This window comes from Barbus barbus (assembly GCF_936440315.1).
Source record: "Barbus barbus genome assembly, chromosome: 8".
Lineage (NCBI taxonomy): Eukaryota > Metazoa > Chordata > Actinopteri > Cypriniformes > Cyprinidae > Barbus > Barbus barbus.
In genome coordinates, this window is record NC_136736.1 from 7,106,835 (window position 1) to 7,123,840 (window position 17,006).

At 37.4% G+C, this 17,006-nt stretch overlaps 1 protein-coding gene across 1 annotated transcript in view; it reads right to left on the reverse strand.

Annotated features, from left to right (window-relative positions):
• The window catches only part of LOC306873387 (EVI5-like protein), a 46,249-nt gene extending 31,041 nt beyond the window's left edge, over positions 1–15,208 (reverse strand). Inside the window, exons 1-2 of the mRNA XM_079422646.1 lie at positions 14,967–15,208; positions 763–1,132 (exon numbers count right to left, since the gene is read on the reverse strand). Of these exons, the coding sequence (XP_079278772.1) occupies positions 763–1,004 (242 nt within the window). The 5' untranslated portion in view covers positions 1,005–1,132; positions 14,967–15,208. The remainder of the gene's footprint in view (positions 1–762; positions 1,133–14,966) is intronic.
• Positions 15,209–17,006: the final 1,798 nt, after the last annotated feature.

The window sequence follows — 17,006 nt, forward strand, 5'->3', positions numbered from 1 at the left end:
AGATGAGTCTGTTCTTTGACCAGAAGATTGAGTTATGACATTTTGATAAAACAATTGTGTAGTTTTGGCACATAGCATTCTGGTCTTCATTCGCTTTCATTATATGTGACCCTGGACCACACAAACACTTATAAGGGTACATTTTCGATATACAATTTTCATTAAAGCTGAATAAATAAGCTTTCCATTGATGTATGCTTCGTTAGCATCGGACCAAATTTGGCTGAGATACAACTATTTGAAAATCTGGAATCTGAGGGTGCAAAAAAAATCTAAACATTGAGAAAATCGCCTTTGAAGTTTGAAAGTTCTTAGCTATGCATATTACTAATCAAAAATTAAGTTTTTATATATGTACAGGAAATTTACAAAATATCTTCAAGGAACATGATCTTTACTTAATATCCTAATGATTTTTTGGCATAAAAGAAAAATCATAATTTTGACCCATACAATGTGTTTTTGGCTATTGCTACAAATATACCCCAGCGACTTAAGACTGGTTTTATGGTCCAGGGTCACATATGGAAAAGCACAGCCAGGATATTCTTTAAAAAAAAAAAAAAAAGGGATAGTTCACCAAACAATTAAAACTTGCTCACTCTCTTGTTGTTCTAAACCTGTATGATTTTTTTTTCTTCTGTGGAACATTAAGAATGTATTTTGAAGAATGATGGTAACCAAACAGTTTTGGTCACTGACTTCCAAAAAATAAATTTTTGATATACACACTGTTTTGTATGTACGTTGCTCTTGTTTTACCTGTTCTGTTCCTCCAGTTTAGCCAGAAGCTCGAGCTCATCTGGACTGAGGTTCTCTGAGTCAGCTGGGGAAGCCGCCGGGGCAGAGAGCGCAGCATCATGGGAACTGGAATCCGGACTGAGCACTGGGCTGCCAGCTAAAGGAGGGTCAGTCTCCAGTCCGGGAGGCGAGTTGAGGTCCTCCAGCCGAACAGAACCTGCCATCCCTCCCTCTCTCTCTGGGCTGCTGCTAGGGCTTGACATGACGGAGAAACCCAGGACAGGAAAAGTCAAGCAGTGACGTGGGGACTTGGAAGGACTTCTTCAGGGTTCCTGGTGCCGTGGATGTAAACAGGCCTCCTTGAAGACGTGTATATCAAGACTGGGTTAATCTGTGGAAATGAGGGAAGTGAGATTATGTATTGAAGGGCTGCGTAATTAATTGGATGATGAATGAGATTTTGATTACGACTGCTGTGATTAACTAATTAATTCAGTGTTTATGATGACAGGGCTCTAATATTGTCTAGTGAAAATGTAAACCAATAATTTCTTGCTCTTTAACACTATAGCGTGAAATAAACAACCACAGAAAGTATGATACAGTACAACTTACAGAAGTGTTTTAACTTCGAAACAATCGAAACAACACTTGAGAACGGCAAGTGTTACTTGAGTAAGTAAAAATAACACATACCTTAAATAATATATAAGAATAAATAATGCAAGTCCATTTCCAATTATAATCGGCACTAAGCTGTCAACTATTTGGCTTTGGCAACTAGCGCTGATTCGTCCAGACTGTTTAAAAATCTGGTCAAAAGTTGTGTAGTGTACTCCAGTCTTACATCTATGCCACCTCATACTTAAATGGGCATAACGTGCAAATTAAACCTGTGAAGCTGTTTGAATACAACCACGAAGAAAAATGACTGTACAGCATATGTAAACTGTGTAAGTGTTTTGTACTGCATTACAACAAGCTATTTGTGCATCCTACAACAAACCACAGACACAAACGGAGCAGCTACGCTACAACCTAAGCCATTAAAGAGAGAGAGGGAATGTGCATTATATTTAGAGTATAGAGTAGACAGAGAAATAGACAAACATGCGTTCATACACACATTACTAAACTACTAAAGACAGACAAATGTGGTGTTTTCTCAAAGGAACAATAAAACTCAGAGCTTGGTAAGCCCTGTTTGGGTTTGGAACAGAAATAAACCCCGTTTCTGTACTTTCACACAGTCAGACATCTGACTAATCAGTAACCCGTCTGGTCTACACTGAAACTTAGTCTGGCCAAGAACCACCAACTAGACAGGAACAAAACCACAGCTCATTTTGTTTTTTACGTGACATTTAGGGGCAGGGTTATCTGAAACCATAACAGACTATAACAGAATAATAGACTGACAGAGAAACAAATACAATAATGCTGTAACGGTTATACAGAAACCACTGGAATAGCAGAAAATGCCTATACTGAACAAATACTGATCTTTTGGTAGACAGTTTTTATTGTGGATCTTGTGGATGGGGTTGATAGGATTTTAAAAAAAAAAAGTTTATCAAGTCTCTTATACTCAGGAAGGCTATATTTATTTATTTAATCAAAACAGTAAAACTGTAAAATTGTGAAATATTATTAGAATTTAAAATGAATGAATGAATGAATGATGCATTTATATAGCGCATTTATTGTGTATTGCTGTACACCCAAAGCGCTTTACAATCATGTGGGGGTCTCTCCTCAACCACCACCAGTGTGCAGCATCCACTTGGATGATGCGACGGCAGCCACAGTACAACGGCGCCAGTGCGCTCACCACACACCAGTTACAGGTGGAGAGGAGAGAGAGTCATAGAGCCAATCAAGTGTATGGGGATTACTAGGAGGCCATGATAGACAAGGGCCAGTAGAGGGAATTTGGCCAGGACACCGGGGTTACACCCCTACTCTTTACGAGAAGTGCCATGGGATTTTTAATGACCACAGAGAGTCAGGACCTCGGTTTAACGTCTCATCCGAAAGACGGTGCTTTTTTACAGTATAGTGTCCCCGTCACTATACCGGTGGCGTTAGGACCCACACAGACTGCAGGGTGAGCACCCCCTCCTGGCCTCACTAACACCTCTTCCAACAGCAACCTAGTTTTCACTGGAGGTCTCCCATCCAGGTACTGACCAGGCTCAAAATAAATGTGTTTTAAAATGTAATTTATTTCTGTGATGGCAAAGCTGATTTTTCTTTACTACAGAGATTGTGTCACATGATCCTTCAGAATCATTCTAACATGGCAATTTGCTGCTCAAGAAATACTGTAGAAAACAGTTGTGCTGCTTAATAGATTTTTTTTGGGAAAAATGTGATAAACTCTTTCAGCATTTATTTGAAACAGAAATCTTTCGTAACATTATAAATGTCTTTGTCACTGTTATCAATTTAAATGTGTTCCTTCTGAATAAAAGTAGTACTTTCTTTCTATACATAAAAATAAATTAATTTTAAAAAGGCCCCAAATTTTTAAACGGTAGTTTATCTTTTAAAATGATACCACTAAGCTGCCAAACCTTTGAAAACATTGATTATTTCATTCTCAACAGCACTCATATCAAACCAAGTCCTTGGAATTTTGAACATAATATGCATCAGAAAGTCATTAGATGTCTATCAGTGCTATGGGTGTAATGAAGATGAAGAGAACCATACTCGCCGTCGCCACATTCGGTTCGCATTTCTACCGTGATTAATCTCAATCCTAACAATGCATGAGGAAGACCTGTTTTGGTGAAGAAAACCAAGCATCAAATACACATTTGGAGTGATGAGTCTACATCCGTGTGCTGTTCTGCAAGCTCACAGCCAAACCGCTAGATGGCTCAGTCGACTACAGGAACATAGCTCAGCAGATGATGTTTGAATCTCCACGTGTACTGGTACACATTTGAAGGACCGGCAGCAGTGTTAACAAAAACCCAATCAATGCAATCTATGGAGTGACACTACTATTCCTAGTTTGGTAATTCTTTAGTTTAGGGACTAATTCTCACTATTAACTAGGTGCTTATTAGCATGCCTATTATTAGCACATAGGCTGTTTATTAGTACTTATAAAGCACATATTCTGCAAGACCAAATTAGTTCAATAACTAAACTACCTTAGTAACTATTTATAAGCAGTAATTACACGTTTATTCAGGCAAAAGTCTTCGTTAATATCGAGAGTTGGACCTTAAAATAAAGTGTGACCTTTGATTCCTATACTTGTTAAAAAAACAACAAAAAAAACTGTATACCTCGAATGCACTATAAGTCACTTTAGATAAAAGTCTTCCAATAGCATTAATGCAAATGTAAAATGCAAATGTCCAAAACATACCACAGGCATAGACATCTCTAACACATGCGCACATTAAACCACTCATTCTTCCATGAGGGAGAATGCATTAGAAACAGAAAGATAACCCACAGCTAAAAATAAAGTACAAGATGAAACCTTTTTAAACAAAGTAAACACACACTGTGGACAATGGCAGCATTCATATTAGAGGAGCAGTCCAATCAAAAGAACCATTAATAAGCGCATGAATCCAATCCCCCCTGACCAAGAAACACACACACACAAACACAAACACACTCTCATCTGCGGTTAGTCGACGTAGTGCAGCCACAACCAAACAGAACAGCAACGTCCAGAACCTGTATAGGCGACGGGAATGGAGAGGCAGTCAAAAAATGTGGTTTGAAAATGACCTTTAATAAAACTGATGATGCAAGATCTTTATCCACATCAGAATAGAATATTGCCATCATCACTATTATAATTTTTTAGTATTTTATATATTATGATTTGTTTTCATTTTAAATCTGAAGTGTGTGTGTGTGTGTTTTTTTTTGATGATAAAATAAAAAACAACAACAAAAAAAGATTTGCGTCTTTGCTGTTGCATTTCCTTTTGGTGCCAGTAGTGTCGCAAAAATTGCACTCTCAACCAAAGAGAAAAATGCAGTGTCTGTGTAGCACAACCACAATGCCGATCTTCAGCAAGCCACAACAATCTCCCTTATTCAAAGTCATTGCTATGAGAATCTCAGATTTCATGGTTTGTCAAAACAGCATTAAAATATGCCTAATTCGCTGTCACTGTAAAATCTTACATCAAATGCAGTTGAAGCATATAAATTCACACTCAGAAAGTTTCAAATGGACACCGGATGTAGAAATTATACGAGAGATGCAAAGGCCTTATCATCTTGGTAATGGCACAGAGAAACTGTGTGTGGTTGTCTGTGTGTGTAGTCATTGAATACAATAACAGCACTGTGTTTGCTGCATCTGTCTCTTTCTTCTCCTGATGAGCAGCATAAGTGTGGTTATTGTAGCTCTTAGCACTGTGTCAATCCATACACACACACACACACACCCTTCCCCCACACGCATTCAAACCCAAACCTCCAAACCTCAATCTCGCTGTCTGTAAAATCACCTACATTCTTCACTGACGACCTTTAACACCATGCACAATTTGCATTATTTAATATTATGCACTACCTCTCAAAGACAACGTTCACTACTGTTTAAAATGAATGATACTTTTATTCAAGGGTCCATTACATTGATCAATAGGACTGTTACAAAAGCATGTTTCAAGTAGGCTAAGTGCTATTCTTTTTAATTTTCTATTCATTAAAGAATCCTGAAAAAACAGTGATTTTCACAAAAATATTAAGCAGCACAACATAAGAAATGTTTCTTGAACAGAAAATCAGCATATTAGACTGATTTCTGAAGGATCATGTGACACTGAAGACTAGAGCAATGATGCTGAAAATTCAGCTTTCATCACTGATTGTTTTCATAAAATATTTTAAAACAGGCAAGACTTAAATTAAACTGTTATAATATTTTAAAATGTTACTGCATTTTTGTCCAATGCAGCCTTGGGGAGCATAAGTGCTTGTACTTGAAGGAATTGCTATAAATGTACATTTTTTGTGGATGCAGCGTAAAACAACAACAACAGTATTCTGTTTCCAATGCCAAAGCAGAAATACATTTATCACCCTTGATTAATTTACTCAAAAAAATAAAAGATAATTAGAGTACATTCGGCAGATCATGTGATCTCAACATGGCAGGAAACATGAGAGTTATGTAGAATAATATGTGATGTCCCACGCCGTTGGTTTTTTTTTTTTTAAAGGGGTCATGAACTGCCTGTTTTTTATTTTGTACAGTTTTCTGAGGTCCACTTATAATGCTATCAAGATTTTTACATCAAAAAACATCATAATTTAAAAGTAAAAGGTTCTTTTCCGTCCTGTTTTTCTAGACTCGGAAGTAAATCCCCATGCTATGATTGGCTAACACTTTGGCAGCTTTAGTCATTCACAGATGGACGCTGCTGTGATTTAGGTTAAAAACGCATACATACTCATATAAAACAATCTGTTTAACAAAGGAATAATGGTCACCTGATAAAAACAGCTACTCACACTTGTGTGTTGCGACATTAGTGTCTGATCCAATATAGCCAGCATTGGCCTTCAGTTTCAATCTTTCTGAAAATCCTAAAATGTGCCTTGTTTGTAAACAAATCCATGGTAAAAATGAAGTGACCAAAAAAAGGTGACCAGACAGTGCCCAGGATTTCTAAATTGCCTAAAATAACCAGGTTTTAGCTGTTTAGTAGGGCTGGGCGATATGAGCAAAAATTCATATCTCGGTATTTTGTGGCTGATTTGCGGTATATGGTATATATATCTCGGTATTTTCTATGCTTTAGTATTTGGATCAAAAAAATGTACAAATAAAGTGAATGTAACCATATATTACGTTAAAAAAGGGTTAAAATTACATTCTAACATTGTAACATTGCAATCTAAAAACAAAAATAATGCTTTTAAAGCAGGAGTTAAATTTACTAAACTAAAAATGAAAATAATAAAAAAAAGCACAGACTACTTGAGTAAAAAGGCTGTTTTGATTACCCCATTACAGTCACTTTACAGTTTGTGCTATCATACAAATACACTTACTTGTAGGTTTAAAATTCTACATGTCACATTTATTGTCCAACAACAAATATTTCAGTAAAATGTATATTTTAGTCAGAATTATTGCCCTCCTATTACATTGCGCGTCTGTTAGGCGCTCGTTCAATTAAGTCTGTGAAGTTTAGCGAGAATCTCAAAGCAAAAGCTCATGCACTTCTGATGGCAAAATGGAAATATTTCCATGGCTTTCTAACATTTACAGATGGAGGATATGCCTGTGAAATGTAAGTTATGCATTAAGGAAAACAGCACATCTCAAACACATTAAACAGTGAGTCTCTGTCAGCGGCACACGCAGCCTTTCTGTCCGAGCCGCTTTAAACTGAAACTATAGGCTTCTATATCTTACGAGTTTTTTTTTTTTAAAGCCCTTCATATAAAGTTTTGCACGTTTAGAACAAATTGTATCATGCACTTTCTCTGCAGCAGCTCAGTCTGTGTCCTCCACTGTATTATCAGATGCGCTCGTTTTCAAACTAATGTACTGTATATCGATATAAACGGTATTGCCTCATATCGTATCGCTTATAAAGTATATATCGTACAAACTCGATATACCACACAGCCCTACTGTTTAGCTGATCATTGTATGACATCAAAGTACCGTGAGAGGGAAAGAGAGCAGAGCAGATGGCTCCTTATGCTTTCGAATCACTCTTGCGCTACTTTGATCGTTATTTTGGGCAATTTAGAAATCCTGGGCACGTGTCCCCGGGAAGTGGCATGTCTGGTCACCTTATTAAATATAAAGTTCATCCACTCCTTCTAAAGTTGGGATCAGAAGGAGGGCAATGCAAAGACTGTTTTGTTTTTTACCCCACAACTTGGCACTGCACAGCGTCTCGTTTTATTTTTTGGCTTACCTTTATCATTTGGTTTCTGCATAGACCTGCGCGTTCGCCTCTCTTATAAACACTACATGCGCGACTGGGTGGGCGGGGCTAAACGGGCAGTGCTGTAAAAGCAGGCGTTGATCTTCTTTTGTGGAGGTGGTGCTTATCCACACTATTACATCATAGAGTGGTATATTCCACACGATGTCATTTTGGCAGACTCGCTTCAATATAAAGCCGGGCTCACACTGTGCGATTTTTAAAAGTCTTTTGCGATTGTTGCTTGTCACACTGTACGAACATGATCCCCATGTCAGACTGTAGGATCTCAGTTTTCTTAATGTCAGACTGTACGACAGTCAAGACGCCGATAAAAACGGACGTACTCAAGAAGACTTGTCCGGAGTGTTACGTCATCAATACGTGACCCGCGTTCTCTCGCTATAATGGTAGCAAGCAAACAACAGCAACGTGTAGCGTTAGTTTTATTAATTACATGCCTTGATGTTAAAAAAAACAAAAAAAAAACGAAAAAGACAAAGTGTGTGGAGCAAGTCATGGCTGGGCAAAAGAGGACTTTATGGACTTCCAGTTCTACAGAGCGAACTTGAGGTAATTTTATTATTCGAGTTTAAACATCCTGCCCCTTAATAAATAAACTTTAAGTAAACTTTACCTTGTACATGTATTGTTTTTACAAATAATGAATGGTTTGAAGTTGTCGCGCTAATTGCGTCATCAAGTTCAGTGCTCCTATTGGTTCTTGGTTTGATGGTCGTCGTAGGAGATGTCACACTGCAGGAAAGTGTCTGAAATCTTCTGACACTGCCAGAATTTAATCGGAGGAAAAAAATGATCGCAACGGCCATTAATCGGCTGTCGGTGAACATGTCAAACCAGCGATATAGACGACCGATTTTAGCCTAGGATTATAGGAATCTTTTAGGATTTTCAAAATTTGTCTCAGACGAACAAATCGTGGCCAAAATCGCACAGTGTGAGCCGGGCTTAAGTTGTTTTTAGACTAACAAGAAAGTTTTCAGTTCCGAAACTTACAGGATGCTTTTATAGTACAGTGACCTCTTGTATGTCAAAAGATTAAGGGAATTTGGGATTCTCAGTTCATGACCCCTTTAACATACTTGTCAAAACATAATTTTTCTACATTTCTAATGGAACAAAATGTGCAAAAAGTGGAAATCAAAATATTCTGTCAACTTAAAGTTAAGATGATCAGTAACACAGGCAGGCAGACATTCACACAAAAACACACCTAAATACACAAAGACATACATGCAGCTCTAAACAAAGACATCTTAGAACAAACCTCGTCATGCATCATAGGCGTGGACCACTTGTTCTGTATGACTCAAACATCACACAATAGCTTTAGCTTCATCATAGAGCTCCTCTACCCTGTGTGACAGTCCATGATCATTGAACTCGTAGAGACGCACAAGAACACACCCTCTTCACCATAACTGCCCTTCACAAAGACAGCTAATGACTCACTCACAGACTTGACTGAAGAGCTGACATGGTAATTTAGGGTGAACAATCAAGTATCTTAAATATGATCATCAATATGATCGGTTAATCTAGGCATAAAATGAACGATCACTGGAATAATTGGAGGAAGAATTGTATTACGTCTGCTCTGTTGCACAAATGTTTCATTGCATTAAGTGGTTTGAGAAAACAAGGAGGGACAATATTGCATAAACATAACTAATGGCTTACCAGGTAAGACCAAAAAGATCATGAGGGATAGCTTGGCACATCGGTCCACAAAATGAGAAAAAAAGATTATTCATATTCAGAGAACCTGATAAAGTGTCACTCCCAGGAGCCAGCCATGTTTACATTAGTTAGTATAAGGCAGTATTATTACCATACAACCCTCTACATTGCGAGTAAATCACTCGCATATGCAACTAATCTTCAATCTGGATGACTAAATGATGTCTAATATTAGCCAATGGCTAATACATTCTCAGATTTTACTCGCCAGTGTGTGAGTTGGAGGCTAAATATAAGTTTAGCACAGATATATTTTAACTCCTTGAACACTTTGACAGAGCGCTTCAGAGTTTCGCTCTCTGTCAAGCTGTGCTATTTTTCAGTTCATCTCAATGGATGCGCACCTGTATTTGACACCGTAAACTCTAGTGTAACGGTGCACGGCTCGCCATCGCTTTGGTGAGGGCAGAGGGAGCAAGAGAGAGCCTAACATACATGCAGAATTGACGCGCTACATGTAAACGATATTCTTTGTTGTAGTTTCCTGTCAAAATAAGTTCCTTAGTGATAGTGATAGTTGTTCATGAGTCCCTTGTTTGTACTGAACAGTTCAACTGTCTGCTGTTCTTCAGAAAAAATCTTCAGGTCCCACAAATTCTTTGGTTTGAACCATTTCCAACAATGACTGTATGATTTTGAGATCAATCTTTTCACACTGAGGACAACTGAGGGACTCATATGCAACTATTATAGAAGGTTCAAACGCTCACTGATGCTCCAGAAGGAAAAGCCATGCACTAAGAAAACTTTCTGAATTTGAAGATCAAGGTAGATTTAACTTACTTTATCTTCAAGTATCTTCTGTAGCTTCTGAAGGGCAGTACTAAATGAAAAAATATGGTATTTAGGCAAAGCAAGAAAAATGTACTCATCTTCATTCTGTTCAAATGTTTTCACGCCCCAGCTCTTAATGCATGTCTTTTCCTTCTGGAGCATCAGTGAGCGTTTGAACCCTAGTTGCATATGAGTCCTTCAGCCGTCCTCAGTGTGAAAAGATGGATCTCAAAATCATACCGTCATTGTTGGAAAGGGTTCAAATACACAAAAATTGCTTCTCAGAACGATGAGCTTTGTAAAAATTGATGCGTTTCAGAAAGGCGGGGCATAGAGGAGCAACAATAATTTACAGTATGTGGAAAATAATGTATTTTTTTTTACCTTAAACTGCATAAACACATTGCATTACACCAAATACACCAAATAATGTTCTTTTTAGCAATGTCATATGACCCCTTTAACCACGACCATAGATTTTCAAGAGCAGGTCGACTTGTTCCAAGTTGGCTAAATAATTTCAAATGCAGTTTATTATCACTCAGAAAACAGAAAGCACAAGCTTTTTATCAGGTTGTTATACTGAAACACTAAATATAAAGGTAGAAGACAAAATGTACCCAAGGGCACTGTAAAATTATTATTGCAGATTATTGAAGTATGTTTTACAACAAAATCCTATTTCAGTCTTTGAAGACTTCCCACTCAATTTAATGTGTTGCTTGCCATTTCTTCGTACTCAGTTGTCAAACTTACAAGCAACTTCTTAGTGTAAACTGTTTCTACACCAATTGTTTTTTAGTGTGTCAAGAAGTTGGACAGTCGACACTTCATAAAGACTGACATGAACACAAAGACATATAAAAGAGTAAAAATGAGTTAAACTGTCATAAGGTCAAGTAAAGGGGTCAATCAAATTTTCCCTGATAATTGCTAAAATGTACTACAAATATTCTATAATGTCCTAAATTCAAAATCTCCAAAGTCATAATGAAATTCATTTACATCACTTCATAATTCTCAAGATAGCTGCCACGTTGACTAAACTGCAAACAATGTAGAAATTTGCCTTTTGCCATATTAATACAAATGGCTATGAAGAGGAAATATACTGTAATTTACAATACAATAGAAAGTTCCTTATTTGCCAGTATGCTAAATGCATAAATATAAATAAAATAAAATACAAGCATGATTTCAAACCAGTTAAGCACAAACCACAACACACAACCTATTTCACTGGTTAAATCAACACACAGTCACCTGTCATGAAAACGTATAGATTCAGCACAGAGATCAGGATGCGTTACCAATGCTATACTAAGGTTAAAGAGATAGTTCACCCAAAAATTCTGTCATCATTTACTCACACTCAAGTTGTTCCAAACCTGTATGGATTTCTTTCTTCTGTTGAGCACACAAGAAGATATGTTAAATAATGTTGGTACTTGATGGTAGCCATTGGCTTTCATGGTACGGAAAAAAACACTATGGAAGTCAGTAGCTACCATCAAGTTCGAGTAAATGAAGACAGAATTTTCATTTTTGGGTGAACTATACCTTTAAGGTTAGGGTTTTGTATTTGTTTCAGCGTTATAGGCAATCAGCATAGTGATTGAAATGATCAATGGACTTGAGAATCTCAGTGGACAGGGTTTGTGCTGATCTGGTTTGGGGAGATAAAACATGCAAATTAAAATCTACCACAACAATGAAGACAGCCACAGTCGTAGTAACACAAAAAAACAATAGGCTATATGACACAGAAAATAAAATTAACTTAATAAACAATTTAGATGGCAGAAAAATAATAAGACATCTGCTGTAAACTAAGAGCAGCTGCAGTGAATTTAAATTAGTATGACTAAGTAAAACCCAACAAACAGCAGCAGCCGAGCAGAACGGAAGAACAGGTCCGTTATGATTGTCATGGCTGAGGACCCACGGCTGCTCTGAAGCAAAGTCATCGTCTCTCTATTTGGACACACAAAATGTTCAAATGTTAGCCCAGCCTTCAGATTCTTGTGCTGTTTGAAACGATGACCTGGAGTTAGCCATCAGCTATAAACCAATAGAACGTGTGACAATGCCAGAACACTTAAACACAGATACAGAAAGGAAAAGAGAGATTCAGCGAGTAAAAGAGGTTGCAGAGGGCAGATAATGGCTTTCTCTCTGGCTCTCTTGGGCATGTGAACTACATAACGGCTTGTTTGTCCAGATGAAAAGACAACAGCTACCCTATCAGTTAAACATTCACATTTCACATGACCAATCTACCACACCCGTAAATATGTTTATTTTGACGTCATTAAAAAAAAAAAGACTAAAGTGCAGCTCTTAGAACAAAAAACAATGTCCACTATTTATTTATACAATTGCAACAAATCCAACTAGATTTATGTTACATGGAGAAATCTGTTAATATTTCCACATAACCTAAATGGTGCAGAACCAATCTTTGCTCATGGGCCCCAAATCCTAGAAAACGGTGCAGCAATCACCCAAGCTGTAAATGCCATTGGACTAATTACTCTGCAGCAGCAAGACACCAGCAGAAAGGCAAAAATACAAATACTTGTAATGTATATATATTACTATCTACTGCCTCAGAATTCAGATTTTCAATGGCGGCCAAAAGAGAAAGCCACCATTTTTACACAGAATGGTGCAGTAAAGACAACTTCCAACACGGGCTAACCAGCCAACACTTGAACCTGGAGATCATATGTATTTCCAGGCAATCTCTTGTTTTTTCTTGACAGTACTGTCTACCACACTAGCCTAAACAGTATGGCAAATGTTAGGCTGGAACCTCAAGCAAATCACAGTCTTCTCAGATGTTCACACCTGCCAGATTGTGTACAAAGAGCAGGGCTGCAACTACCATAGACATAATGTAACTGTCTCTTAAATGTGCTTGTCAAGACAAAATACTTGTGATGTGAGGCTTCAGTTCTAAAAGTGAATGTGAGGTAAGATGTAAGTATGTAAATATTTAATTTGACAACTGTTTTAGGATAGAAATGTTAAACGACCAATAGTAATATCCAGTTATGGAAAAAGTGTGTGGAATTTTGCCGTTTTGAACTGAAAATATAGACGGTTGTTTACATAACTCATAAATGAATGAATGTGATGAGATACGATTAACAGAGGCCTTTTGGGCATATTATGCCCAACCATCATGAGGTCAATATTACCTCATCAGACCTGGCTGTTAAGGAGTTTCGTTCACACAGATTTTGTGACCTTGTTGATGTCTGGAACGGAGCATGACATCACATTCCAATACAAATGGATACATGAAAGTGTTAAAGGGATGGTCCATCCAGAAATAAAAATGCTGCCATCAGTTACTCACCCTCATGTCATTCCAAACCAATATCACTTTCTTTTTTGTGGAACATAAAATATTATATTTTGAAGAATGATGGCAACCAAATGGTTTCAGTTCCCTTTGACATCTATTTTTTTTTTGTCTGTATAATTTAAATCAATAGGAACTGAAACGCTTTGGTTACGAATATTCTTCAGTTAATATTCTTTTATGTTCCACAGAAGACATGACATGAGAAGCCATAAATGAAGACAGAATTGACATTTTTGGGTGAACTATCCCTTTAAGCAGTAAAGCTCCAATTTAACACCAGCAAAATCATCAACTGCATTGACATCGTTTGCAAAGAATGATCACCATATCCACTTATTTTAGACACAAGTAAATAATTAGACAAATGAATAAATAAAACGTCATCATGGGATCCCACACACCTTTTTTTCTCTTAGCTGGTAGCAAAACAAAAGTCTATTCATACAGAGTCAAACAAACTCTCCTCCTACCGAAACATGTAATCAGACTGCCCTTAATCATTAGTAAGAACAGGCAAGAGCCACATAATTAATCTCTTAAACTGTAATTCACAACAAACCAAAATGAAAGACCATAACAGCTCACCATGCCATATTTTCCTTTGGTTGGCCCAAAATGTCAACAAAACGCAGTGTGACAAATGACAAAAAGGAAATGTGCATAACAGCCATAACTGTCTGATGCATGCTTAAGCTATAATATCGCGACATTGAAAATAACACGAAGCCATAACAGGCCATTCAGGTCCTTCAAGAAGCTAGAAGACCAAAAAGGCCTAAATTAGCAATAACCGTTGTTTCAACGTGTATGATGCGGACTCTTATAGGCTACTATTGTACAATAAAGCCTTTAGTCTGGACTCAGCAAACCCTCATGCAAAAGCACCACCAGGGGATGCCAGTTCTTACTATAGGTGCTACGAATCCATTATTAGCTGCATATTACATTTGCTTTTTTGCGGAGAGGAGTTTAGTGATAAGGTTGTTTTATTGTGCAGCGTTATGACATTAAATGCCTTTGCAATGGAGGAAGGCTGCGTTGAATTCAGAGCACAGTGGTATTAAAACGCACGGTGTATTTTGGTGCCTTAAATGAGGTCATAATCACATCTGTTTCCGTGTAAAATAATAAGGGTGTGGATGATGATTCTCCCCCATGGTGACTAGGAGATGGGCAAGCAGGCAAACCACCGCCGCTGGTCCAGAGAGAGATGGGAGCATGATGCGCTGGAATTTCCCCGCTTTGTCCTAGACCTCCTCTCTGTCATATAAATCCTGATTAACATGGTAATATAAACGGTGTACACAAATGGATGGGTGCACACATAATGGTCCAGCGACCACACACTGTCAGTGATGGAAAATGCATAGACCAATGCCCACCTGAATTTCGCTCTCATTACTCAAGCGACTCCCGCGATCTTGCCATATTAAAGATGATCGGTCACAAAACCGGCAGGTATCGGCAATCCTTTTCTGTTCGAAGCCGTTGGACCACTACGGTAAGTCGAGAAATGAATACGGAACCATATTGGACATATTGGACGTGGATGCTCATTTAGAGGAAAATATATGAGTCGTCAGTGCGAGCTTCCTCAAGGAGAGCTGCGGTCGACGCCTACAAGACAAAACCCCGCCCAAGTCCCGCCTACTACCTTGTCCGTAATTTAATAGAAATGCTGGTATAATTAATCATAAACTGTCTGATTATAATAAATATGCGTTGAAAATGAATTCATAATTCGTATCTGTTTTCCGATTATTTGCCGACCTCGTTCAAAATGAACCATAGTGCCATGTTCTAACGTCAGCGGATCTCATGTGATTGACAAGCGTTCGACCAATAGGAGGATCAAACTAGACGAATTGTCATGATTGACAGCTCATTCCACCAATCCGTTATTTGTCTTAACCTCAGCCACAGTGGGTAGCGGGCAGGTGATGTTGCGGTGTTGATTGGAGTACTGTTAAGAAAATTTAATCTGGTTTATCTTCTGAAGGTGAACCACGTTCTTCTTTACTTCACGGTAACTACTAACCAATACTATTTTATAAATAATATACAATAAATAAATAAATAAATAACTATCTACAAGCCTGTTCTTGTTGACGTGTAATATTTTTTTTAAGGTTTATTGACCTGCTGTCTCCTGCTTGTTAAGTGAATAGATCTACACTACAGTGGTGTATACTGCTCTGAATCATCATTTTGCATGTATCAGTCAAATTATATTATCAGCTTAACAGATTTGGGGGGGATAGGTAGGTTTCTTAAAGCATCTTGGAGACGTTGCTACAGTTTTTCTGGATTTAGTTTGTCTCCGTCTAAGCTGATAATATAATTTGACTGATACATGCAAAATGATGATTCAGAGCAGTATACACCACTGTAGTGTAGATCTATTCACTTAACAAGCAGGAGACAGCAGGTCAATAAACCTTAAAAAAAAATAAGTACTAAAAATGTCAACAAGAACAGGCTTGTAGATATTTTTCTGTATATTATTTATAAAATAGAATATTGTGAAGTAAAGAAGAACGTGGTTAATCTTCTATCTATCTATCTATCTATCTATCTATCTATCTATCTATCTATCTATCTATCTATCTATCTATCTATCTATCTATTACGTCAACCTTTGTTTTATGTGTTTATTTTAATACTTAGTATGCAATCAAACCAACAAAACTTTGTTGACTCTGACTTTAGTGTTGAATGTATGCACACGTGGTCAGAATTGTTGGCACCCTTGGTAAATATGATCAAAGAAGGCTGTGAAAATTAATCTGCATTGTTAATCCTTTTGATCTTTTATTTAAAAAAATTACAAAAATGTAAACTTTCATTGGAGAATAAGAATTTTAAAGGGGGGGGGGGGGGGTATCATTATGAAATAAATGTTTTTCTCAAATACACGTTGGACACAATTATTGGCACCCCTAGAAATTCTTATGAGTAAAATATCTCTGAAGTATATTCCCATTCATATTCATAATTTTTAGCACTCCAGGGTGATTATGAACATGAAATTATCCAGCCATGGCTTCCTGTTTCACAGAAGTAAACATAGGAGGGAAAACAAAACAAAGGCCAAATTCCAATTTAATCATCCATCACAATATATATATATATGTGTGTGTGTGTGTGTTATATGTGTGTGTGTATTATTTATGAATTTTGTGTCAAGGAAAAAAATGTAGATTTTAATATGGTTTTAAATTTTAGGTCGCACAGTTAATACACATTTATCACTGTAGGCTAAAATCAGAATGCATGTAGTGACATCGTGTGGACACTTTACAGTGATGCTAGTGACTGGTTTTTGGAACCCGCCCACAACCTGACGCGAATTTATGTTATCCAATCACAAGCCTGCGCTGCGTCTCAACCCATTATTGGCGTTGAATACAACCAATGGGACA